Source organism: Aplysia californica, unplaced genomic scaffold (assembly GCF_000002075.1).
Source record: "Aplysia californica isolate F4 #8 unplaced genomic scaffold, AplCal3.0 scaffold00128, whole genome shotgun sequence".
NCBI classification, from domain to species: domain Eukaryota; kingdom Metazoa; phylum Mollusca; class Gastropoda; order Aplysiida; family Aplysiidae; genus Aplysia; species Aplysia californica.
In genome coordinates this window covers 621,888-649,295 of record NW_004797398.1, presented here as the reverse complement: position 1 = coordinate 649,295, position 27,408 = coordinate 621,888, and the positions used below count along the sequence as shown (strand labels likewise).

The 27,408-nt window shown below is 37.2% G+C and overlaps 2 protein-coding genes across 7 annotated transcripts in view; one reads left to right on the top strand and one right to left on the bottom strand.

Moving 5' to 3' along the window:
- Positions 1-8,156: 8,156 nt before the first annotated feature.
- On the bottom strand, positions 8,157-19,238 carry LOC101861117 (dynactin subunit 1). Its single transcript, XM_005096392.3, has 6 exons — positions 19,052-19,238; positions 18,329-18,506; positions 17,730-17,810; positions 12,712-12,901; positions 11,184-11,376; positions 8,157-10,329 (listed from the first exon to the last, which is right to left on the bottom strand). Exons 1-6 carry the CDS (start codon positions 19,082-19,084, stop codon positions 10,132-10,134), a joined length of 873 nt encoding a protein of 290 aa, XP_005096449.1. The 5' UTR covers positions 19,085-19,238; the 3' UTR covers positions 8,157-10,131.
- Positions 19,239-19,975: 737 nt separating this feature from the next.
- Positions 19,976-27,408, top strand: part of LOC101860887 (probable phospholipid-transporting ATPase IIB) — a 52,022-nt gene continuing 44,589 nt past the window's right edge. For 2 of the 6 annotated variants that reach the window (XM_013081376.2, XM_035969228.1), the window contains exons 1-2: positions 19,976-20,145; positions 26,430-26,467. In XM_013081376.2, the coding sequence (XP_012936830.1) occupies positions 26,463-26,467 (5 nt within the window). In that variant the 5' untranslated portion in view covers positions 19,976-20,145; positions 26,430-26,462. Of the gene's footprint in view, positions 20,146-26,429; positions 26,543-27,408 lie in introns of all 6 variants that reach the window. The other 4 variants (XM_035969230.1, XM_035969227.1, XM_005096391.3 and 1 more) reach the window with 2 other exon arrangements.

Sequence of the window (27,408 nt, the reverse complement as noted above, 5' to 3'; positions counted from 1 at the left end):
CTTTTATGTTAATTTGAAAACACATTTCCTTATAAATTTTACTGAAAAACCTTATTCAAAGGTACAAAATATGTAATTTTCAGTTTTCAAGGACTCTTAAGCCATTGAAGTTACCAAACTTTGGTGGCCATTTTCTCAATTTAACCACCGGAACCAGGCTACCTCACCTTCTTCAATCGCGAATATCTTGACTTCTATTCAAACTAGATGGGTATTTTTTTCACTGAAAGCAAGACAAATGAATAAGCTTTCAGATAATATAAATAAATCCACATGCCAAACAATTTACCAGCGCCTGATTCCACCACGTCGTGACACTTATGTTTCGAGCAATGTACCGATCTGCGCAATCCTGCGCGTTTTAACGATCCTATAATTGCTCTGCCATCTTAAGATTGCGCTGCGCGTTTTAACGATGGTATAATTGCGCGACAATCTGAAGATTGTTTTAACATTTTATATTTTCATCTTTATTCTTTTACTCACTTCAAGGAACATTCACATACATTTTTAAAAGTGTAGAAATAGGAAAATTAAAATTAAATTTAACTTATAAAACTGAAGAGTTCACAAGAATGATACAATGCCAGGTATCAAACTGAAAGTTCACAAAGTACATTTAATTTATTTCATATTTTTGAAATAATGGAAAAGCAAGATTCACTTCCATCTTTATGTATTCTTTTACTCAATCAAGGAATAAATTAAATGTACTTTGAGTTTGATACCTGGCATTGTGTCTTTCTTGTGAGCTCTTCGGTTTTATATATTAATTTTAATTTTCATATTTTTACACTTTTGAAAATGTGTGTGAATGTTCCTTGATGTGAGTAAAAGAATAAAGATGGAAGTGTATTTTTTAGAAAAATTATTTTAAAAAATAAAAAAATATTAACGAAATCTTCAGATTGCTGCGCAATTATACCATCGTTAAAACGCTCAGCGCAAACTTAAGATAGCTTAAGATTGCTCAGATTGGTAAATTGCACGAAACATATGTATTATATATATATATGTTCTGTGTAAATACCGTAGCAAGTTGGGAATATATACTGGTTATCAAAATGAAGGTACCACTTTCTGATTGTGTATAAAATCTAGTGTTTTGAGTCTTTATGTTTTTCCTTTCACATGAGTTATGCTAAGTACTTAAACAAGTATGTCATGTTTAAAAAATAAAATTTTTATGCTTCAATTCGTGTTCCCAGCACCAATTGCAAAAATGAGAAAAATTAGCTTTTTTCCCCAACCTTGTTGTGGATTTGCTCTTTTCTTTGTTTTTAAAAGTTAAAGTTTTGGTCTGTGTTTACCAAAAGTTGCAAATAACATTTGATCATTGTTGCTTAAGAAAGAGATCATCACTCCACTAGCAAAATGGCCTAACTCAAGAGTTGTGCCACGATGTAACTAGCCTTTTATTTTGTTTGATGGTACTCTATCTATCTTTTGATAAAACTAGTGCAAAAAATGCGCTGGCTGTCTCAAAAGAAACTTGCATGTCAAGTTTTATATGACACCTGCCATTTCGTTAGCGCATTGGTGATATAAGATTTACTCAGCATCTGAGGAATCGGAAAAACGACATTCTCCGAGCTTTTCTTCTATTAACAGGATTCAATATCTGTTTTTTCTATTGACATTGAATGTCCTGGCAACAGCAGAAGTGTTCATTTTTGCATGGAGTGTGTTGATGGCTCGACTTCTCTGATGTTGAATTTTGGGTGACAATGATCAAGTGCTGATTTGCTATTTTTAAAACGTGGGTGCTGTGAACACTATTTAAAGTATCAAAATATTACTTTTATAACGCAACCTACTTTTTAGAATACATAGTGAAAGTCCAATCAGAAAGTAGTACCTTTTTTTTATCGCAAGTATATATAATAATACGTTGTGTGAAATCTGTTGTTAGTTGGGTAGATATATAAACTATGTGAATAGTGTTGTTAGTTAAGTAAATTTTGTTGTAGAAGAAGGTATCACTTTAAAAAAAATTGTTTCAGTCTTTTGAAAATTCGATTCAGTTATCTTTATAACTGTCTAGACCAGTGCTTGTTAACCTTTTTATAGTCAGCGCTCACCTTTTGATAACTTTTATAGGCTAAATTTTCATTTGACTCACCACCTACATGTATTTCTAAGTAGGGCATTATATAGTAACATCACTACCTGAGTGATCCTCACTGTCCTCCAAAATAACCAAATGGCCCACAAGTGAGCTATATCACTCTGGTCAGCCCTCAGTGGTCTAGGCAGAAAAATCTGTCACATTGTCTTCTTCAGTTTGAGGTTCATAACATCAGTAGCCTCGGTCCTAACATATGTAGCCTCAGGAAATTATTGCTCTTGAATTTAATTGAATGGAGAAAATGCTTTTATTCGCGGACTATGTCAAGACGATTTTTTATTTGAATATATTTGATGCAGCATGCTGGGAAGGAGGTACATTGTATCTAGAGGGTCAGTTATTTCTTTGCCTGATAAAGTGTAAGCATATTTTAAAAATTCTCTTTGATTTTCAATATCAACTTGAGATTGAGTATTGAGAGTTGAAATTATAGAGTGAGAGCACAAAGAGGTTGCTGGCTTTTTTGCCCTGAGCTCTGTTGCCATGACTTATGTCTTCCACAATGACTTTTGGATAAGTACTGGGGATATGCATTACTTTTTAAAATAAAAATGGCAAATTCTTTGTAGTGTTGGTAATGTCTTCTTTTTATACTATTGTTTTTCTAGTTATTTGATAGCTTTATAAGTTTGATATATATATATATATATATATATATATATATATATATATATATATATATATATATATATATATGTATATACATATATGTACATGTATATGTGTGCCTTGTTATTATTCAGGAACATTCAGTGATACATATTATTTTTGCCTTAAAAGAACTAATGTTGTGAATGCATTCTGCTGAAGTGTCTGCTCAAGTTTAAATCTCTTTTGTCAGTTTATGTGGACTACATGCCTGGAGTATAGTGGAATAACAACTGTTGCTTTGAAAGACTATTCAAACTTTCACATACTCACACACATATAGGCCTACCTGCAGTATACTTTTCCTTTATGAATGCATACATCCACATACATTCTTTCACATACACAGACATACACGCACACACAAATACTCACACTCCAAAACACACATCTACACATACACAAACACACATCCACATACACTCTATGATCCACCTGGGAGCTAGATCTAGAGGCAGATACTGGGCATATGGGACACAGCTGGATGGAGGTGGAGAAGATCACCTTAGAACAGGTGAAGAGCTCGTCTTAACGGCCTATACCCAATATCAGGGTGAAAGAGAGGAAACAGGCGATTGTCAATTTTTGGGCATATGGAGTTATTAGTATCATCTTAAAGCTTGTACATTTGCCTTGCTTTCGATGAAAAAAAATACCCGTTTATCTTAAATACAAGCCGAGATGTTTGCAATTGATGGAGATGGGGGCTGCTTGGTTTCAGAGGTAAAATTACCGAGAAAGTGGCCACCAAAATCTGGTTATTTACATAGCCTAAGAGTCCGTGGAAACTGACAATTTACACTTGTTGTGCCTTTAATCAACGTTTTTCAGTAAAACCCATGCATAAATGGGTTCTTCAATGGACATGAAAAAGGTATTCAGCCCAAAAAAAATTTCCTGTAAAGATTGCCTAACCACCTGAAAAATGCCAATTTCTTCAATTTCATTATTTTGACGAGGGCCTGATTTCACCTCGCTGCCTCACATTTGATGATGATGCCGCACACTCAGTCATGCGGATGAAATGTGTTTCCACAAACCACAAGAGCAGCGTGTCAAACACTCGTCCCTGATATCTGCTCACACACTTGAACAGCTCTTTTCTAAAGTGCATCATACACCAATGGTCTTTCATGACTTGCTTGAAATTGAAAGTCAGTACCAAAAGAATGTTTTGAAATGATACTAACCGTAATCAGTTGCTATAGCTCTTTTCGATAAAATTCCATATTTATAATGTAATTTGATCTAAAAAGTAAACTACAGTGGAGTAGACGAATACTGAAATCAACGGGACAAAAAGATTTTATTCTTAGAAGCTAAGTTTTAAGTTTAGATAGGTTGCTCAGTTAGAAGGGAAAAAAAATTGTGGATTTAATAATAATGTTCTTTTGGTTTAGTGCTTTTTTTGGATTGACCGTGTTTAATCTAAGTGGACTCCACTTCTTTTTGTCTTTGGAAAGTAAGTGAAAAAGGATAAGGCGGAGCATGTAGTCTTTATTTTGTTGTTCACACTTCTTCTTTATTTGCACAGAGAAGTTTTTGTAGGCTGGGCTAACTTTAAAAAAACAGGGTCAAGCAATTGTGGATGTGGCTCATGTGTCATCACATAGAGAGTGAGTGCTTTCCTGAACTTGAATGTACTAGAGAACGAAAGTTTTCTTTTTGAGTCGAGCTGCAAGGAGGCAACCTCTAAAAAGATACTGTCAAACTTGCTCTAACGACCACCTATCCAAGACAGTCACCTATACAAACAGCCACTTTCCACTTCCCCTTTGCGATTTTTCTGTAATAGTATTTAGATTGGGGAGAATAAAAAGGATTACCGCCTTAAAGACTTTTTTTGAAAAGAAAAGCATTTGGACAGTACATTTTTTTACAGACATTATCAAAATATTAATAACAAGTTACTCCACTTGCAATATTCTTCTGTATGAATTCGTAAAATTGATGTTTGATATTTGTGAAATGTGCTGACAAAATGAGTTACTTCTTGAATTCAAGCCTTAAGGAAATAGATAGATACATCATGCTTATAGGTGAAGTTTTTACAATTTATAGTAGATCTACAGGTATGAAATAATAAAAGACAGGTCGTAGTTAAAGGATATGGCATCAATAGAAAATCTACAAATTTGACCCTAATGTCGATTTTTGGCCAAAATCTCCGTTTGTTGATTTCGAGAAGTAACTCATTTTGTCAGCACGCTTCACATCTACTTTTGGGGACACTTATGTCTAATCTTTGATTCCAAATAAGGCACCCTTATTTCATGTTCATAGAACACACTGTTACAAACTTGTATACCTCTCAATAGCCTCAAAGTACTTGTTCTATATAATTAATTGTTTTCTAGAATTATTCAAAGACTCTATGTCTTGTAGACAATCAAAATACATGTACTTTTGTGTCTACATGAGTCAGGAGCTTTAATTTTGGTTAAGGTTTGCCTTGTTCTGCGCAGGCTACAAGCCTTATACAGTCCATGTCGGCTTTAATTACGGACATCGGAAGAAAACATAAGCGTGCTTAAATCCGAAGCATGCTTGAGTGCGAAGTAGACATAATCCAGAGATTTTCAGGTAGAAAATTTCTCGTGCTATTTCCCTTTGTTTGTAAGTAGGCCTATAGCGGTCCCGCAAAAGTGTGCACTGTTATTTTTACCCGCCATGGTAGTTTTTGTTTGCTTGTTTGTTTTTGTTTTGTGGTCGAATGGGAAATGAAAACTTAATTTAGACGGCCAGTCACGATACAGCACACTTGGCCTACACGCTGCCTGTGCGTACCACTGCCCGCAGTGCCACATTCATACCACCGCCTTCATCCCACCTCGCGCGTGATACACAATCAGGATTAATGGATAGCGAGGGTCAAAGGTGAAATCGCAGCCAGCCGCCCTTTCTCGTCTTCCTGACTCTCTTTGTATTTTTTAGTCTGTGTGTAATTTTGCCCTAGGCTAGATCTTATGTCCACGCGCGCGGCTGTGGGCATCTCTCTGCCTTCCTCTCCGCCCGTGTGAGTGTGTGTCTCCATGAGAACTCCATCACTTGCATTCTCTGTGTTTCTCCTAACACACTCCACTGCTGCAGTGTAGACTGTGTTCGAACTTCGATGGGTCATCATAAAAGTATTAACTGTCTTGTAATGAAGCGTGCCTGAAGCCGAAGTTACCGTGCTTAAAGGCGTGTAATTTATATAGCAAAAATTCGGTAAGAGCCGTTTAGCGTGCTTGAGTCCGAAACGTGCTTTAAGCCGGCGTGCTTATAGCCGGCATAGACTGTATCAATGCTGTTGCAAGCAATTGTCCTCTTTTGAGATTTTTCAATTTTTACACCCTCTCAAAGCTCTATCAAAGATGCACCTTTCAGCTTCAACATCACCAATATGCAGGTTAATGCTATTGTTAAGGCTTACAATTTTATTGCTTTTCATGATTTCTGATAGGAACAACACAACAAAAACTGGCTTTTTCTTCTCTAACATAAAAAGTTCCCAGATGGACTTAAGTGGATTGCTTGCAACACTAAGCATATGTAGTGTCTGTTATGTAGCTCATTGTTAGAATTCTGATGGTTGGTTATTTTATGCTTTGATTCATAAATACATGCTCAGAAAAGTCTCATTTGGCACCGGGCAGATCAAGAAACATGAGATGGGAATCTGTCAGAGTCAGATGAAAAGAATTTACGTGTGAATTTGAAATTCTCTGTTCCAATTTTGAAATTGGTTTTTTTTTCGCCATGTAAATGTTTTGCAAAACATATTTTGCTCTTGTTTCATTTGGTTTTTTTTTCCAAAAGTGTAAAACCAGCTAGTCATGCAATAGTTCCATTAAATGTATCCTAAGTGTCAACAGCCTGTCATTGGTCAACCAGTAGGGCAAGGGTTATAATATGTGTTATGGTCACTATTATTATTTGGATTTTTTTGCGAGTCTGCTCAACAAGAAAAAATGTTTTCACTTTCTTTTGAATGTGATAACTTGCCATGTCACTGTATGTAACAATATAAAATGATGTAGAAAAGAAAAAAAATGGTTTTTGCCTTTTTTATTTTGTTTTTAAAAAATTAATTTTTCAATGTAGCAAGAAAATACATTTCTTTTCTCTCCTGGTAAGTAAATTTGTAAACCCCTTCCTCTCCCATTTCTAAAAAAATTAACTCAGAAGATAAAATAAATAGAGTATCATCAGATCACAGCAACAAGGTGTCTTGTAATGACAAGGTACTTAAGAAAAATATTTTTTTATGTTTGAACACAGAAAAGCACATCGACACAATAACGGTTGTCGTGCTTGGAAAAAAATGAGACAGACCGAAGCAACAGAGGGAAAGTGTCCAAGAAATGAAAATTTTAAAATTATCTAACTAGTGAAAACACACCTTCTACATGTTACCCGAGTTTGTAAACACACCTTGTCACAACATCAAACTCTGTAGATTTATTATTTCATGATAATCAGTGTGATAGATTAGAATGTGAATTGTTGGTGGGCACTCTGATGAAACCTGCTCATTCTGTTTCTTTTCAGTGTTACTTCATGAACGGCCTTTATCTTTCTCTGGTGAAATCATAAAATGTCTCTGACGCACCATGAGCTGCTCATGCTACTCATCATTTACACACAAGATATCAATGACAATGTCTGCGTAATTTTCTATGTAGCCCCAGACATTTCAAACTGGTTTAGTGGTTTGATGCTTTGTTGTGGCTTAGAGAAGACCTGAGTTTGATCCCCATAGAGGGAGAATTTTTATTGAGCATCTCAGTCTTTCTTCTGGGGCGTTATATCCCTTTCGGTCTAGGTTGGCCCTGAAAGGCAGGTTCGAAACCCACCTCCTATTTGATCTAAAGTGTGTCGATGGTGGCGTAAAAGTACCTACATTAATAAATAAATAAATGAAAGATGTTTTGATGTGACAAAAACCATACAGCTGGTCCCTCTCAGCACTGGGAAACAAAAAGTAAATTGCTATTCAAAACTGTAGAGATTATAACAGCACCTCTTAAAAAATTGGTGGTTTGAGTTTGCCACTGGTAGGACTTGCTTCTTTACTCCCCTCCTCTGGTGTTTCTGGAGATTTATCTTGCTCTTCCCCTTTTATAAATGGCCATTATCAAATAAGAAATTACTCCTCTTTACCAAAAATTAAATTAAACTTCAGTATGTGGCTTGATGAAAGGAAAAGAGGTACTCCTCTTCGGTAGGGAAACAGATGAAGAACATAGGATCAGTTATACCATGGACTAAAGAATCTATCGTCAGTTGTGTGGAATTTTTCTTTTTTTAAAGAAGAGGTTCTCAAACGTATGTTCTTATCAATTTGTGGCTAACACTGTGTTGAGATGAGCGAATAAAATCAAGAAAAAATGCGCAATTTTGTTTCAATTGTTTCGTTATTTATTTGCTTTAACATGATAGATATAACAAACAAATGACTTTCATACAGTTTAATGATGTGTGAGTATTATCAAATCTCTTCACTCACTGGACCTGACAAATTCAAAGGTGATGTCGTAGAATGTTCGAATTTGATGGTCTGTGTATTCAAAAAGATAAAGCAGCAAGGTAACAAATACATGTCAAGATTTAATATTACTTTGGAAGCAAAATGTTTTTCTTGCTTTCCGATAATAAGTAAACTTAGAAACATCAATTTTTTTTTCAATTGAAGGACTCTGAAACACTCAACAAATATACAAATGTTTAGTGATTAGAATACCTATAACAGTAACCTACAAAAACTGAAATTATGTAACTAACAAAAACCATTTCAAGTTTAACTCCAAAAATAAAAGCATCCAGTCAATTAGTATTTGTATAATATTCCAACAAAATACAGAAGATGCAGCTATACAAACATTATAAACAAGAACAGTACCCTGTAGCTTGCTGCTGAGGGGCATTGGTTCACTTCACTGTACGTAAACCATTAATGCCTCTTCCGCTTGTAACTTAAGTATGTGCAATTGAATCTTAAAATTCCTCACAGGCCGTTCACTTCTAGCCTTTGGCACATCTAAGAATACTCCTCAGCGGATAGTTGGTGGTTACTCTGGTGTGGTTTGCTCCATCTTTTCTAACAAACATCCGTCATCCCTGTCTCTCCGCCTTCTTTCTTGCATTCATTCCCAGTGCTCTCTTGTGACTTTTGCTGTACTAAAACTAGAATACTCCGCAACAAAAGAGAAATTCTGAAATTACCAAAAATTGTTAGAAGCTCTCAGAGCAGCCGTCAAGTTTTTAACTCATTGGTTATTGTACAGAGATTTAAAACCACTTTCAAAACTTCAAGTTGGTTAAGAGGGGTTGACCCAGGAATTTAACTTCCATCTCTGATAAGACAAAGCCAAACGGGTAAGCCCAAGTTCAGAACACCCACTTGGGATTTAAACCAAGGCCATCCACTCTGTTTTTTAAAGTTTTAGTAAGAATTTTAGGGCACTTGTATCATACAAGTGTCGATACACTCTGTAATCAAGCGTGATACCAACTGAGCTAACGGTGTGCTCTAAAGCCAACTTTCTAACATCATTCTGTTCCAACATGAGACTGGGATAAACCAGAGCCAGAGACCATCCTTGTATGCATGAAGAGCATAATCTATCTGTTCACAATAACGGACTCCTCTGGAAGAAATTTACATACAGACTTATCACAGACATACCTATTTCTGATGTGCCTGTACAACATAGTGTCAGTATTGCAAACAAATATACGTAACCAACTCCTTACTTTACTGAGGATTCGAAAAAGTTTTGACATGCAAATTATTTTGAGGTCAGCACTGTTTGAACAATGACTTTCAGGGCAATTATGTCAAGGAAAAGTAAGGCGATTGCACAGTCAGAATCCTGGACAGTTGAAGACACTTGTTATTCATTATAGTTACACATATAGTTGTACACACATCCACACACATACATCACACACTCAAAAACACATACACACACACACACACACAAACTTAATCTTCTACAGCTCATGCACCTCACAAAGTTTCACTGTTGTTACAAGGAGCATCTGACACGTTACGTCAGAACTTCTTTGAAATGCTAAGTTATAGGGAGCGTTTGTCTTAATTTATATAGAACATAAGTGTTAACTAACGACACATACAGAGCCTGTCTGCACATACGAAATGATAGAGGATATCTGAGATCTGAGTGACTAAATATCACAGGGAGCACTGGTTTCAATAAGCAGATCATAATCTAATATAGATAACACAATCTACACTTTAACCATGCATCACAGATTAGTGTGAAAGACATCTATGTGGCGACAAGCTTAATGCTGATAGGTACCATGGAAACACAGATGGAATATTGTGACATTCAACAATGAGCTCTTTAATAAGTATCCCTCTCTGCCATGGCAACGATTTTGCCTTCCTCATAAGCTTGGTGAAGTTTCCGAAGGGTTTCTGCCATACGCTGTGCCTTCTCATCCCCTCCAAACACCTTTTTCATCTGTCGGAGTTGAATTTGTTCAGGAGACTCGGAGAAAGCTAAGCGTTCTTGGTTTCTTCGCTGCCTGTTCAGGTAGTCCTGAAAGAAACCCATTGTGAACTTAATGGAGAGAAAGGGATGACATGGTGGTTCTGGGCTGCTGGTATGACATTAGAATATTCACAATCACTTGTAGACCATGAAGTATACTGAAACGCTCTAATTTAAAGTACGGGTAGGATCAAACAGAGCTCATCTCTTGCTATTTTACGTTACGGTCATTGACTGATATTCATATGAAAAGAGAAAAGAGACAAAAGAAAGGTAAACTTCATGACCATTCTTTTTCTTTTTTTTTTGCAAAACATTACAAATAAGAGACATTGCTTGATTAAAAGAAGTGTTAGAGCAACAGAAAATAGACTTTTAGAAAAGCTCATTATAAATCTGTACTGGCACAACATTCCCACATTACAGCATGGAAACTAGTTTGTAATTCCCATCTGATCTCAAGACTATCCCCCAGTCAATTGACAAAGATAGCTCAGGTATACTGAGTCCATAACAAGTTAAGAAAAACAGATATAGCATTAGCTGTGGAATTTTTGTACAGGTATTCAGAAGTATCTCAGTACCAATTCTTGACACCATCAACATAGATGAAGAGAAATTGAATTATCAAACCATCTCTCTTCAATTAGGAAAATGTGTATGCAGAACTTAACTGAATTCTCTACCTACAAAGCACGATATTAGAATGCTGATTGTCCCCTGTCTAGATCAGGGCAGTTGGGACACCATTTTCATTGTTCGGAATGCAAATCAGATTGATGTTCCAAAGGAACCATGCAAATTCATTTGGTTAGAGAATTTGGTTGACCTCTCTGTTAACAAAACACTCAACAATTCATTGACAGATTAAAGTACAAAAAACAAACAGCAATTACAGTTACCCTGTATGCAATGTCGTATTCATCCTGCAAAGGCTGTCGAGGTTTCTCTTCACCTTGACCCATCCTCAGCTGACTGGCCTTAGTGGATCGAGGTGATATCCTTGGCGATGGCACACTTTTGGAATATCTTTCAATCTGTGCTCTTCTCTTTGCCTCATATTCTTTCCTCAGTTTCTCCTCAGCCTCATGAATTCTATCAAATTTGTAATTAAGGAAAGCATTGTTAGGAAAGGAATATCCTCACCCAAAATTTGCTTAAATTTACTCAATTTTTCACATTATAGAAATACACACACATAATGGCTGTGAATGCTGGACAATCACTAAAGACAGTGAAAATAAAATAGAAGCAACAGAAATGTTGTTTCTTAGGAGACTGCTGAGAATGTCGTGGAAGGAAAAGAAATCAAATGAGGTACAGTAGTCTCCGCCTAAACGCACAGTGCTCGGGAGGGCTCCTTAGCGTGTGTTTATACGGAGCGAGCGTTTACATGAACCTTAGCAAGGGGAGAAAGGGACGCAGTCATCTCAATTCCTTATCACTCTAGTGACCTCCCTTGGATGGAGGGGGTAATTTTGGCTGATAATGTGACGACACGTGACTGTTTTGTGAAGGATTCCCCGACAGGGGTTAAGAATACAAAGGCGTTGAATGGGGGGGCGGGGGAGGGGGGGGAGAAAGACAAACTCAATGTAATGAATATGCACTGTAAACGTCGGGAACAGATAGCCTAAGAGGAAACTGTTTGTCATAGTCATAGAGATGACGGACCAGCCACGTGGCTTTCCAAGTGACCACCCCCGACCGTAAATTCAATCATTCAGAATCATCCCCGAGAAACATTTTCTCTTGTGATTCGTTGAACAAGCACGTTATAAGTTCTTCGAGTACAGCTGATTAGGCTTACTTTGCTAATCTTTAAAATCCTATAAAGGCCTGTCTAGTGTTTTACGGCATTCGCGCGTGTCATGCATCAGGCCTAGTTATAACTAAACATTACACGCAGTCACTCAAAGACCAGTCAGAAACCTTCTCTCAAAGATACATTTCCAGTGACCAATCAAAAAACATTTTAGCCCCCCAAATCCCCCCCCCAACATTTAACCCACCAGCCCTAGACCGACACCTAAGCGTCAGTGGAAAGTAGGGTGTGTAAACGCTGTCCATCACTCTCTTTGTGCGGTGTGAGCGGCACTCTCACCAAATATCCGGTTTTCTAGTAAATTCTAGGCTTGTCTTATGCAGGCTGTGCAGGTTGTAATGAAAATTTCCCCTTGCCAAGCTTAACTTGTCGGCGTGTTTCGCAGATCGGAGCGTGCGTTTAGAGGGAGTGACCGTGCGTTTGTATGTCTAAATAAAAGTTCAACCTAGATTTGAGGTCAAAATTTTAGCTTAGCTTTACTCTCATCTGCATAAAAGGTCTGCATGCATAGACCTAGAAAACATGCCTCATTCATTACTTTGGCTCAACCATTCATGATCATAAAGAAAATGGGTCATTTCCACATTTCAAAAGTCAGGACTTACTTCTGCTGTCTATCTTTCCTTCTTTTCTTAACAGCTTCATAGCTTGGAAACATGGGGTTGCCCAATACAGGTCGAGTTTGTGGAATTGGGTTCAACTGACTAATCTCAGAGTACTTGACCATTGCACCATGACCACGAGGACAGAAGAAGAACCTCTTTCCTTTGTAGACACCATTGTGGGTGGAATAAACTGGAATAAAAGAAATGATAAGAGAAATAATGATTACTGCAAAACAGAACAACGTAAAATTGTATGATGCTTTAAAATGAAACTTACTAGTAGAGTCTACTTACATTGAACATAGTTAATCCGAAAACAGTGGAGAACCGAAAGAAAAGAAATTTCCCAATTATGATTTCTTTTATTTAACTCTTTATCTCTAGCAAGCCATTCCCAGCGGCTCGTGGTCGGAACCACTTTGCCGGTGAGCCGCTGACAGCTCGGGCACATTCCTCTACAACGACTTTGACATCAAATTACTTTTCGGCCATTGCCAAAAACAGGTCTCTTATACCGGAAGTTCATTCATTAGATGAGGAACTATCAAAATAGGTAGGCTAGTTTCAATTTAATGACCCATTTAATGACGTTTTTGTCATTTTTAGATTTAGCACCAAAAAAGGGCCAGCGCGTAGTGGGTTTACCTCCCTTGGAGATAAAGTGTTAAGCAACCTCTTTAAATGGAAAACTCAGCAAAACTGAACAAATTCCAGTGGTCATGCAGATTCAAGTTTAAGTGGACTCCACTGTGAATGAAAGAGTAGGAAGTTTCCGAAACACACCATTTAGATATGTTTCCAGATCCAGACCCTTTACCTTAGAGGCAAATATTGTGTACTAAAAGCTTGCCTGTTCAAATACTTGTGTTTTACAAGCCTATGTACTGCTTGGCATGCATGCATAAACTTATTTCACAGCACTTGCGTCACACTGCGCTACCAGTCAATATATTACAGTGGAATCCTGTTATAACGAGAGGGAGGGGACCGGTGCGAAATGTCCGTTGTAGCAGGATTCTCGTTACAAGAGATCCAGTAATAAATGTAAGGGAAATAGTAAAGTAGGCCTAATTTATGAGTTTGGCGTTCTGTTTATTCCTTTTTGTATTTCCCCTGATGATGATTTGTTCAACATGATCTCAAGGTCTTACTTTATCAAAAATCGAATCAGGTTTCTTTTTCTAGCACTAGTAATGTGGACAAATCGGCGTTGGCGATCAGAAAGAAGGGGCTCTGGCTCTAGGCTAACTCGCCCGCTGTGTTGTCTCCCACCCCACCACACACTGTGGTGTGTTGCATCTGTTCGTGCACGTCACACATTCATTCCATCCATCTATCACTATCACAGCATTGTGACCTCTCCATCCCGCACCAGAGAAGTGAGAGGCACGGTAGATCTATGCATAAACTAGACTGGGCTGGCCTATCACGCGATGCGTTCTGCTTGTGTCTGCGCATACCACACTCTCCCTACTCAGTTGCTCCGACCTTCAATGTTGGTTCGCGTGGGCTCTCCCATTCTTTGTTTCGCTGGATCACCGACAACTTTCTCAACTGGCAAGGTTTTATAATAATGTTTAATTGGTCTTTGCGCTGTGCACAGCAGCAACAATATTCCGTTATAACCGACTCGCGTGACGGTCTGATTGCGCAATAGCAGTACTTTATTTACAAAGATAAAGAAGGAGAAAAAACGGATCATTTTTTAAGTAAATGACAACACAAAAGTTTTCAAACTTTCTTGGCCCACTGCCCCCTTTTTCACCCAGCCAAGTTCCAGCGCCCTCTACTCTGCCCTAACCATCAATCTGACATAACGACATGTATATGTGTACATTACCTAGTTACTAATGACTTGGTTCTGAATAGAAACATTACTTGGGTCACAAATCACCATCTTTATAGAATCTTGAATTATGCGTGTACGAGAGATAATAATTTTTTTTTTCATGAATAGTATGCAAGGGCATAGAGAACAATATGCTGTCATTTTATGCGTGTAGTTGTCGTCCGTATTAAACGACTAGTGCCATTAGCATCAATAAAAGTAATAGCCTACATGTATTATCACATATATACAAAAGCAAAACACAAATAAGTCAGTGATCATTGGTTTGAAAACAGATTGACATTATCTTTATGGAACGTTTTCTCCCATCAACGTGCTGCAATAAAGTAGCCTGTGATTTGTGTATCAAATATCTCCATTGCAGAACATAAAAATATGTGAGGTAGCGTGGTGGAATCAGGCTCTCGTCAAAATAATGAAACCTGTTTTCTCCCTGCTTAGCAATTTTTATCAAATTTTGTTTTTTTGGCTCAATACCTTTTATGTCAATTTACAAACACATATATTTGAGGATTTCACCGAAAACGTTGATTAAAGGCACAAAAATATAAATTTACAGTTTCCATGGACTCTTCAGCTTTGGAATTTACAAAGCTTTGGCGACCATTTCCTCGCTAATTTTACCTCTTAAATCAGGTGACCTCCCCCACCTCCTTCAATCCAAAATATCTCCACTTCTATTGAAGATGGATGGGTAATTTTTCATTGAAAGCAAGACAAATGAACAAGCTTTAAGATGATACCTATAACTCAATATGACAAAAAATTGACGAGAGCCTGATTCCACCACGCTGCCTCACATATATTAAGTTGTTCAAATGTGAGAAAATACAAGAAAGAAAAAGTATGCATGGATCTTTGTCAGTAATCATCACCATCATCGTAATCATCATTGTAATCATCATCGCTTCATCAGCAACGGCAGCACATGCAGATAACAAACTCCATTAAACAAATGAGTAGTTTACTTTTTAAAAAAAAGAAAGAAACAAACAAACAAAAAGAAAATGCACATTGAGGAATCAAGTAAGGGTAAACTACGGAGTAAGCATATATACAAATAAGTCATTGATGCTGCCCTAAAGGGAAGGATGGACCTGGTGAGATGAAACCAACTTATCAAAATCATGTTTCAGATTGGTCAGTGGCAGACGCAAATTGCCATGCTCTGTGATCCTTAGTTTGTTCCTCTGCTTCGTCAGCAACCTTGTTACTGCACTGAATCCCCTTTCTACCAGATAGGAGGTGGGAAAAGCGATTGACAACAGCTAGATCTTTTCCTACAGGGAGCGATAGTTTTGTCTTGCACAACAGTTTTTTAACCAGAATGACTGCTATGACTTCTTGAACAACGGTTCGATTTCAAAGTCACTTTTCATTGTCAGAAGCTCTTCTTCAATTGCTATGCTACTGGGCAAGTTACCATCTGTTTCAGTGTTGAATGGGTCCAGTACCCAGTCTGGAATTTTCAGTTTAAAAATAATATCAGTAAACCATGCCTTCATAATAATCAGCATGCAAATCTCTGAAGTGGCTGGTATATATTTCTAGTTCCTTATCAGACACGCGTCTTTCTTTCAGTGTCTCCACCATGCTAGGAAACTGAGCAAATTCTCTTCTCTACCAATGTTTAGGCAGAACATTTCCAATTTCGACAAGAATGGCAAAAGCATGGATTTTGCTTGGATCAGGTTGATGTCATCCCCCTGCAGCTGCAAGTTGACCTGGTTGAACTTTGCGAAAAGATCTGAGAGGGACGCAACGTTGTTCACGTGTCCTTTCAGTTTATTAAAGAGATCACAGTCTGTTTCTTGAAAAAACTCCAGCACAGAGTCAAACAGGCAGAACAATCGTGTTAAACAGTGTCCTTGTGAGAGCCACCAGACTTCAGTGTGCAAAAGTAAGAATTAAAAGTCTTCGTCATTTCCACTGCACAGTTGTTGGAATAATCTCGAATTCAAAGCATGGGCTTTGATCTTGTTGACACACTTGATGACATTGGCCAGTGTGTCATGCAGATCATCACTCAGGGGTCTTTTGTTTTTTGGCCATCAAATGCTGTCTGTGAATGACACAGTGAACAGTAAGTACTCCAGTGAATGATTTCTTCAAGAAGCTCATAAATCCACTGTACTGACCTGTCATCGACGGTGCCCCATCTGTTGCACATGTAACTATACTGGTCAGAGGGATCTGTATCTCCTTGAAAAACTTTTATTGGCCAGATATTTGTAAGAAGAAACTAAAGGTATGGAAATATACCAGGCGGGATTATCTCATCATTATGGGCTTTGTGTGCTGGGAAAAAAAGTTCTTAGTAGTATGTAGTATTGTAAACTATGCCTAAGCTAAACCATTTCTTTAAAACTGTTCTCAATTTTTGTTTTTGTTTTGTTTTACCGTGGCTTCTTCCCCTTCACCCTTTTTGTTCTTGCTTTTTTGTATTTCATGAAATTTTCACACCGCCCCCTTAACACTTTGCCATCACATTTTGGGGGAAATCTAAAAAAACTGGGAGGTGAACATAGCCGATTGGCAAGATGAGGCGGCAAAGTGTTAACGCCCACTAGCATCCGCTAATCGCCCAATTTCGCCACAGCGCCCCAAAAACTGTCGCCACTTTGAAAATCACTGCTATAGTAACGAAACAGGATCTTTACTACATAAATCATAATAATGAGGCGTTTGGTGTGCCAGAGAAAGAACATTTTGACATACCATATTATCTGCCTTAATAAAAAACCTCCCCCCCCCCCCCCCCCCCACACACACAAAAAAAAAAGGAAAAAAAAGGAGCAACAATTATTTTTCAAGTATTGTTAATCATCATTAAGTAACCCATAGCGCCGTAAAACCCTATACTACATACATACATACATACCCATGGTTTTCTGTTGTGCTATATACCATAATAAAGCAAGCCCTTCCCCTTCCACAAACGCGCAGGGCATCTCCAAAAAACTTTTTGCGTTGGAAAGCCAAATACAATTGATCCTTCAATGAGCATCAACTTTAATTTTTAAAAAGTAGCCATTTTGATAAGAGGCAAATTAGTGTTCATGTATGCTTTTCTGTTTTGGCTCCTTTAGGTTGAACATACAATGATTCGTAGTACCTATTTAAGAAGAATTACAGATGATAGAAATAGAACAGCACACTGAGTCCTCACCATTGTCATAGAGGTGAACACCCACATGCATTTCTGGTGCAATGATGTGATCGTCTGCAAGACCCACATACTTCACAACACCTAGGGATAAATCATGAAGAGTTAACAGTGTAAGTATACCTTGAAGAGAAGCCACAATGTGGAATGCATTGCACCTGGAGAATGTGAAATGGAAGAAAGTTTTCCTTTCATCGCTGTGAAAAGCCTTTTTGGAAAGATTTTAGTTTAAGTTAAATTGCTCAATTGCTGAATTACTAATCAGTAAAAGTATTATCACTCCTTCAGATATAACTAGCCACAAAAATGACTTCAAATTATCCTAAACTAGACTCTCATCCCCAAGAGCTCAATATTATATACTATAATCATGTATCTATAAAATAATAGTCATTTATATAAGATAAATAACAACTATATGATATGTATTGCTAAGTAAATACCATCCATTTCAAAATAACACCTTATCATAAAAAGTTTACAATGTTGAAAAGAAGGCAGAAAACAATCCCAATAATAATTTCCTTCAAATCATTGTTGGTGGTTCGTCATAAAATAATTGTCTCAGATGTAAAAAAAAAAACTATTAGCAAAAACAGTACCAGCATGTTTTCCATGAACAACAACCCGGTCCCCTTTTCGAACAAGTCCACTTTGATTGCCGAGTACTGCAGTGCCATCAGCCCGAGCAGAAGATGTTTGTCTGATGCATTCACTGCCTTCTTTAAGAGCTGCCTTAAAGAACCTTTTACAAGGAGCACACGAGCACTCAGATTCTTTCTGTTGACAAAAATTCAAAAGAGACAGAGAACATTTGAAAGAGTTTGTTCAGGTAGGAACATTATTATAAAGTACATGTCTGTGATCTTTATTTGGATTATCATTAAAATGTTTAGAAAGATTCTGACCCATGCAAACGCTCTTAATTGTTAACACATGAAATTAGACTTCCTGTATAAAACCCACCTAAAAGCAAAAAACATATAGGCCTATGTATATATAAAAATAGCAGAAAATGAAATAATATTGTGAATCAATAAAAGGTTTAGAAAGCGTAATTTAATAGTGAGTAGGCCTAAGCTAGATCTAGACAACACACGTAAATTTAAATCAAAAGTCACTGCACTTATACTTGGGGAGTGACTCACTGATTGTGTGTAAAAGTGTAAAAAGTGTAAAGTAAGTGTTAAGTCATTAATTAAATTAACTTGACAGTGATCTAGAAATCTAGTCTAGATCTAGATAGATCTACAATCTAGATCTAGATCTAGATTCTAAATCTCCTGAACTGCGCTAAATGTAATTTCAGAAATCGCTTTACACACCTTATTTATAGGCATTGGTGCAATGACAGACATGTTGCAAGACAAAAGGCATAAAACAATTGGAATATAATTTTCTAATATCAATTATCAAGGCGCCTCCAAGGCAGGCTCCTGGTTCTCTTTTTGCCCAATAAGTGGCGTCTGTTTGCTTCCATGACACCACTTCCGGAGAAAATATTTCAAAATAGATACAATGAAAGTACGGAATAAAAGATATTACATCTGTAACAAGAATGGATTTTCCTCTGATTTTGTTATAGAACTATATAAGTATACATTGAATTTTTAACAACTTTTTTTCCATGTGATTTGTAGAGAAAAAAGAGTCTAGAATATTTTGATTTTCCCTGTGCAGTTGTAATCTCGTTAATCTTTTGAAAGAGGCGTCGAACGATTTATGCATGCCAAATTGGAAAAGAAAGGTGGCTGAAATTGTGTATTCCACACAGCCCTAGACAACCGGTACTGCGCCTTAATTTACGAATAGATCTTGTTTATATTTTCAAGAAAACATGTTGTTTTCGTGAATATATATATATAGATCTATGTCCTCAAATAGTGTAGGAATAACATCTCCGACAGATATTCCTGAAAGAAACGGAATAAGCATAATATGAATAAAATTATGAGCATTATTGTGTTGAAAGTGTTTAAAAGGGCAACGTAATAAGTCCTGGCATTTAAGGTTTGGGACAACGATACCTTCGGACATTTAAAAGTATCGAACGTAACTTTAAACATATCAATTGTTTGCAAAGTTGAAGAAAATATCTTCTGAAATGAGATTTGACTTTTGATAAACTAACCAAAGACATGCTTTGATTAAAGCTTTTAACCCTTAGAAAGTTCAAAACAAAAAAAAGAAAAGAAATATTTTACTAATAAACAATAGCCGATTTCAACAGTACCTTCCGATTCCGTCTCTCGATATGTGTATTGTGTTGTGTGTAGTTTTGATAGATCCTAGGCCTAGAGGTTTATTGTGAAATGTTCATGTGATTCATACCACTGACACCATCAAAATAATGCACACACATGCCTATGACTAACAGAGTGAATTACACGACTTCATTGACAGTTTCAAAACGACCTAGGTAAAGTCCTGTTCAGTTAATAAATGTGCTGGATTCTCCAAAGATACAACGGAGATAGAGTATTTAAGGCTAAACTAAGGCGTTACCGTCACCGAACCGCTCTCCTCCCTTCCTTGTTTGTTTGAGTTCGGTTAGTTAAATAAATTTGTTGTGCTGTTTACAGTTTTGTGTGCAGGCTAATCATAATGATTACCCTGAGGCTCTGGCCTTTTTTGCTGGTCTGGGTCTGAATATAGAACTTTTGTTATCAGTGTTTGTGTTAGAGGAGTACGTTGGATTTGAATAGTCTTTTTTTTAATGGAAAGTGGCTATTCTCACCCGCCGGAGGAAGTTCTCGCAAGATCAACTCCTCGGTGATCTTGTAGTTCCGTTCGTTAAAGTCCACGATCCATTTGTTTACATCCAGACAAGAAATCCAGAAGTCTTGAAGACCAAATACTATTTGAATTAGGCTACACAAAGAGCAGGGATGCAACCTAATTGCAAAACATCAAGTTAGGGTAAAATTCAGGGGGACATGCCCCCCTGACCCCCCCCCCCCCACCTCCATATTTTTATTAGATAAAGGTCAGGGTGGCAAGCCCCCCTGAAACCCCCCTACTCTTGACTTTAACGAACGAAACTACAAAATCACCAACTCCTCCCCTCTTCTCTCTCTCTCTGTCTCTTTCTGAATACTGTCTATCGGTGTGGACGATCAAATTGACCAAAACAAAGTTAAAAAATGATGTTAAAACACAAAAGTAAATTAATTTGGTTGTCTACAAAGATGCTACGGCTATTTAACTTTTCGAATCGAGCCGAACTACGCGGGTCGCCATTTTGTTTTGCCCGGAAATTCTCGCGCTACTCCTCTCTCTTTCTCTCTCTCTCTCCACTGCCCACAGACAAAATTGTACGCTTTTAGTAGGCTACAGTTGTAATGGAACATTTGTTCACGGCACAGAATTCTACAATTTTTCTGTTATCACAGTGTAGAATTCTGTGGTTTAGGGTGAACGCAAAATTTGGTGAATGCGCACCGGGTGAGAATAGCCACAAGACTCGCCTGCACTATTCTCACTCCGGGTGAGAATAGAGGTGGCCTTTTAATGTTTGGTACTTTTGACTTTGACACTGCCTTTCTAGCCTCTACTTCTACCCTGCCTACTTTATTACTTGATAAATTAACGTATAGATAGGCTAATTTCCTCTACTTTTAATACCCACGTTTGAGCCTATTTCCGGGTATTTACGGGACGCCTGGGCCCGGTGGCCGAATCCTGTGTATTTATGGGATGCGCTTTTTCTGTTGATAATCGCCTATATGTCATGTTTTTCGGTCACAAGCTACGAAAAGTGGCAAGTCAACAATTATTGACTCACTTGTTTCATTTCGTTAAATAGTTTTATGAAATTATGCGAGACACTTTTTGAGCCGTAGCTGTAACTAAGTCAGTCACCCCCACATTGCGAGGATGATTTTTATTTAAAAGTATACAAATTGGACACACACAATAATTGCGTAGAGGCTAACCCCAGGATATTGCCTTTTTACAATATTGATGAAATTAGATTAAAACTTTTAGGAAAAGTCAGATCATGCAGTTTTCTTTTTCTGTGAGAAGCATCTTTATTTCTTTTGTTGCATTAAAAATATTATGATAGCTTTCACTGTCTTTTTTGTCTTTGTTTTTGGGGTTAAAACGATTCAATTCATACCATAAAACTGTCAGGCTGCTAAGTAACTGCAATGGTTGTTGGAGGAAAAATAGCTCAGGCTCAAGTGAGTTCAAACTGAATTAAACTTCATTTATTAGTTTCTTAAATAAGATTACTTCATGTAAAGTGGAAAATGCTTCCATAGGTGGCCCATACTACAGTTTTAACCTTACCTACTCCCTTCGGACCCAAAATTTTGAATGTATAAAGTTGTGGACCGTGGTATATATATGTGTATTGGCTGCTCTTATTGGCCCACATGGGCAAATAAGCTGGGGCTTATTGGCCCACATGAGTCATTTAATGCGTTGTTTTTCAATGTATTTCATACATGGTGTTGTCCCAACTTGTTCTATAACTTCGTAGCTATTGTTCATCTTTTTATTATTATTATTAGATTGGAAAACTATACATTCTCAATTTAAAATATGTGATTGATGTACTAATTTGTTGAGCTATTTTTGAAGATGACAGGACTGTTCGTTCTTTCTCTAGCTTTAATAGTTTTTGATTATTAAGATTAAATAAGAAATAATAAATGCTGTAAACTCCTTGGAGTCATTCTAGATCTAGATCTATACTTCCTTAATATTATAGTAGAAATTGACTTACTTTCAGGTGTAAAATATAATATTAACTTAAGCCTTAGAGAAGTGTATAATTATAATATAATAATCTAGTATTTAAGGGGGATTTTGCTGTTGTCTTTTCATTTAAAATTATCATTTGTGGATTTGGGGGGGGGGGGGGGGCGCCGCGCCAAACACAGGGGAGAGAGTTTATGCCCCTGTGGGCCAATAAGCACTCCGATGTGTATTATTATTACACAAACCAAAAAAAAAAAGAAGAAAGGTGACGGTGATAGATGGTGTTACTAAATTACAGTCGAACCTGTTTAAGACAGCCACCCATTATTGTCAAGGAGAAAAGTGGCCGTATAAATAAGGCAGGTGGCCATCTAGGGCAAGACTGATCATGATGAAGAAGACAAACCATTCCCATTTGAAATCCCAATCGAAAGTAGCCGCATTGTTTCTTGTTGTTTTTTTTTTGTTGGTTTGTATTTTGTTTGTTTGTTGTATTTTTATTTCGTTGCTGATTTTGCGCAAGAGTGACAATAAAATGAAATGTATCAGACGAGGAAGACCGAGTACCATGTTAAAACAAACACATGGATCACCACCACTCGGAGAACGAGTGACTCGCTCACGTCATGTTGGTGTCCATTGTTTCTTTGTTACAGACTGGGTAAACAGTGACCACTCATCTCACTTACGATTTGTGTATATGAGTTCTGGGCGGGGCTTTTGGGTTATGAGGGATCACATGCTTACCTCACCAGCAGCTGAAAATTGGTACCTATTGCCACTATTGGTCAACAATGGGAGGGGCCTACCCAACATGATCAGTTGGAGGGCCTACCTACTAACAACGACAGGTGATTGAATTATGACAGCTCGCCCACAACGCCAGGGGCCAGTGCACAATTTATGACAAAACGTAATGCAGTCACTAAGGTGGCCGTCTAAGACAGGTGTTATTGCTTAGTGTGATAGGGGTTGTGTGTTAAAATATGGTGGCTGCGGCCGCGTTGGACAGGTGACCATTTTACAGTTAAATTATATAGAAAAAACACAAGGGGGGAAATGGACAGTGGCCGTTTGTACAGGTGGCCGTCTATAAATAGAGGTGGCCGTCAGGGCAGGTTTGACTGTATCAATTTATTAAACTTTATTATTAATTAACCGCCCTCATTGTTACTGGGAAAAAACAGCACCCACAGATTTGACGGTTGGAAAGTGTTCATTTTAACAATTTCACCTTTTAGTTTTAGGATTTTTTCAAGGGGTCTTTTTTGTTTTTTGTTGTTTTTGTTCGATGTTTTTCTTTATCTCAAATCCAAGTGACATAGACATACACACATGAATAATTCATGAATGTACGGGGGAGGTGGGATGAAGGTCATGAAAGTAATGTTGATGCTGATTAATCAGAGTCTCAACTTCTTTACACCAGTTAACCAAGGCGTCCTGGGTTTCTTGTTGTTGAGCCAACCAGTGGGCAGGCACTGGACTGGCCCACCAGGAAATCGCAGTCTTGCGGTGGCATTTTTCTTGGAGTTCCACAATAAACCCGCAATTTTCGCAATTTCTTGCAATTTTATACCAAAATGCGTCAACGTTTTCATTTTAACAGAATTTTAGATACGAAATGGTGCCAGTACGGAGTAAATCGTGATATCGGCCCAGCTCTTGCCTACTGGGCTGTACTCTAAAAGTTATACCGGAAATTCAGGCCGGAATACGAACACGACTCGACAAAAAAAAAGCAAGTGCCACAAACTGAGACTTTGATCTAGATCTTATGTATTATAAGAATGCGCGTGAAGCAAGTCGGTGTGTGGTGTGCATGTAAGATGTGTGTGTGTGTGAGCGCACGAGCGTGCGTGCATGAATATTGTTCGTACATGATGCTTTTATGTAAAGCCCCTAAGCTGTGTTCACACGGGAGTAGGTGCCATAAAAGTGATCTACATTATTTATTATTTTTGTTTATAATGGCAAAAAATATTTGTTTCTGTACTTATAACGATTTAACTTAGTGTTAAAACTATACCATGGGTTTTAAAACAGAAAATATCTGAAATAGATCTTGGTACAGATTACAGGTGTAGTGACGATTTCAAGAGAAAAATGAAACAGGATCTGAATTGATTGGAGCATTATATTTTGTATTTTTAATGTTTCGTAAATCTTCCGTCAACATTTTTTTGGGGACTAAACCTCGTGATACTTCTTACACTTCTAGATCTTTGCATGAGCCAAGTACCCGGTATACTAAATTTGGTCAAATTTTATGCATTCATTTAAAAGTTATTACGAAAACCGAGAATTCTGTTTTTTTGTGTCACGTGGTATTATGTTATATTTGGTCGATGACTTATTGTTAAAGTACTTGAGTGTTATTACTAGTAAATGTTGTTAATAAAATTTGTGCTGTGCATCAAGATTTGTTTAAAAGGCTGTTTTGCTTTTATTGCTACTCAAATTGTCAGTTTTTTTAAACTGAAAATTTTAAGCCCGTTTTAATGCACCTGGGATGGGAAGGTTGCAATTTTTTTTCAATTTTTAGGCAGTTTACTTTGCAATTTTTCTAATTTATAATATAAATGCAATTTTCTGTGGGGCCAGACTGGAGTAGAAGCAGAGGATTTGAAAGTGTGTGTGGGGGGGGGACGTAAGTGTCCGCTAGTGGGAAACCTGTAAGAAAAACTTGCCCTCTCATCCGTGCAGCTGGATGAACAACTGAATAGATTATAATTTATATTATAAGTCTACATAGTAAGACTTGTTTTTTGCCATATTTCTTTGTTCTGACAATGTACAAAGTACATTAAACGTTTGATCTCTAAAATCCCTTGAAAAGTGAACGTTTTAGAAGCGAAAGATGAGGCTAATCCTTGCTATAAGCTGAGGATGTTTATGTTTTACTGAGATTTTACTGTACCGGTATATATCTCTTTGCTCTTTGACTTGTTATAAAATGTACATTTTTATTTAACACACCTATTATGAGGTACTGTTTTAAGTTACTAACAGTTCAATATCAGCGACTCACCTACTTGTGTATATAGGCCTATTGTTACTATTATATCTATATATGAGCCAGACTTTGTACATCAGAATTGGGTTATATTTATCCCAGAGACTGACAGGTGAGAATATCAATGTTGTATTATTAAATATGATAGGTCAGTGACATCCAGCCTTGAGTTCTGTGTTCATTTGGAAACATAAAGTAAGCTGCCAGTAGAATGAGAATGAAACTGTATCCCATTTACTTTACAATAGAGCTCATGAGATCAGTAAAAAAAAAGGGGGGGGGGTGAGTCGTTTTATGGTGTTTATGACTGTCCAGGTAAACTCTGTAGAGATTGATTGTTTAGCACATATGAAAAATGTCCCATGGACTCACACTGTCATCTCGTCTTACCAGTTCACTTTCTATTGTTGGTTGGTAGGATGAATGGCTCCCACGATTAGCAGTTCCCGGATCGTTCTTGTGATTCTTAACCGTACAGTACTTTACCTACATAAGTTTGCTGTCCTTCTCTGAAGTTTGCTGTCCTTCTCTGTCTATTCATACTCTCTGAATTTTGTGGTCTACATCTTATTTTATGCTTCCTTGAGTGGTTTCTGGGTCAGGGCTTGTCTTTTCCATCTGATCCACAGTGCCAATGGTTGATCTGATGTTTCTCAACCTGATGATAATGTTGTGCCACACTCAATGAACCTTGTGTCAAATTCCTTAGGGCAGACAATGCTAATGAGTTGACTGTCAGAACAATCAACAACTTCATTCAGCTCACAGCACTTTACTTAACAAAATTGTCCCTTAGAATTCCCCAAGTGTGCAATTACTACATTTAAATGATTTTATAATGTCTTTTGCACGGATAATGTTAACTTGAATTGTAGTTTCTGCTTGTACTGTGGTAAAAAACTTGTATTCTTGTTGGGATTTTGAAGTTTTGGACATTTTTATTAAACTGGTAGAGAATTCTCACTCTCTCATTTCCACAGAAAAAGTTGACAGTTCCTCCACTCTTGGACACTATGAGGTTCTGAAAATGTGTCAGATTCTCTGAATATGCAGCGTTTTGGAGACTTTCATTTTAGCGCTTCTCAAGTTCAATGTAATGTCAGCTTTCTTAAATTGGAACACACGCTTTTGCCTGTCTACATGATGTGATTGTGTTATAAGATATGCATGCTGAATGCTGCCTTTGTCGTGTAAATTTACTCTTAATGTTTAGTGGTCAGACTATTGTGTATTTTATAGAGAGTATATTATAACTTTGCAGCTGACAGTTGTAATTGTTTGACAGTGACAAATTCAAAGGTTTTGCTATGAACTCCATTATTTGAATGGTGTTTTTCTAAATGTCTATCATAATACATGCGTAGGGCTCACTGAAACAAAAATTTCTATTGGTTCTGTCTCTTACATCGAGCGCAAGACTTCCAAAGGTAATGCCAGCTGTACTCTCAATATCATTGAGTTGATTGAGTTGTTTCCCCTGCCTCATCACAGATTGGTGTATCTTGGAAAATGTTCAACCATGAGTTCAAAGGCTCTGTGATACACTGATTAGTTTTATAACATTGAATCTTTATTATAACAGTGAGAAGACACATTGGCAAAATAGTGGATTTACAATGGAACCTGTTCAATGGTCAAACTTACTTTTCTTTGTTCCTTGTGATTTTGCTTTTGTCAGCACAGTCATGATAGAGATCATGGACTGCAAAGTTACCAGTTGAGTTTAGGTAGATTTTCACCAAGATTTTGTTACGTTTTTATTTTTTCTGCTTTTCATTTCAACTTCCCATTTGCAATTTAGGTTGAAAAGTTTGTAAAATGTAAAAAAATACATGTTTGAAATCAATTTTTCAAGGTCACGGTTCGCTGTAGTGAGTAGTATGGCCTGTCAGCAAACACTTTTTTTAGCTTCCCATTTTTAAAGTTACTTTCTTTGGTAAATAACAGGTCTCGGGGGGG

Excerpts from the sequence above, each read along its gene's own strand:
- LOC101861117 (XM_005096392.3), bottom strand. The coding sequence starts at position 19,084 with ATGTCTGTCATTGCACCAATGCCTATAAATAAG. Across the intron at positions 18,507-19,051 it reads CACCAATGCCTATAAATAAG|AAAGAATCTGAGTGCTCGTG; the intron begins GTGTGTAAAGCG and ends TTTTGTCAACAG. Across the intron at positions 10,330-11,183 it reads AATACGACATTGCATACAGG|GACTACCTGAACAGGCAGCG; the intron begins GTAACTGTAATT and ends GGTTTCTTTCAG.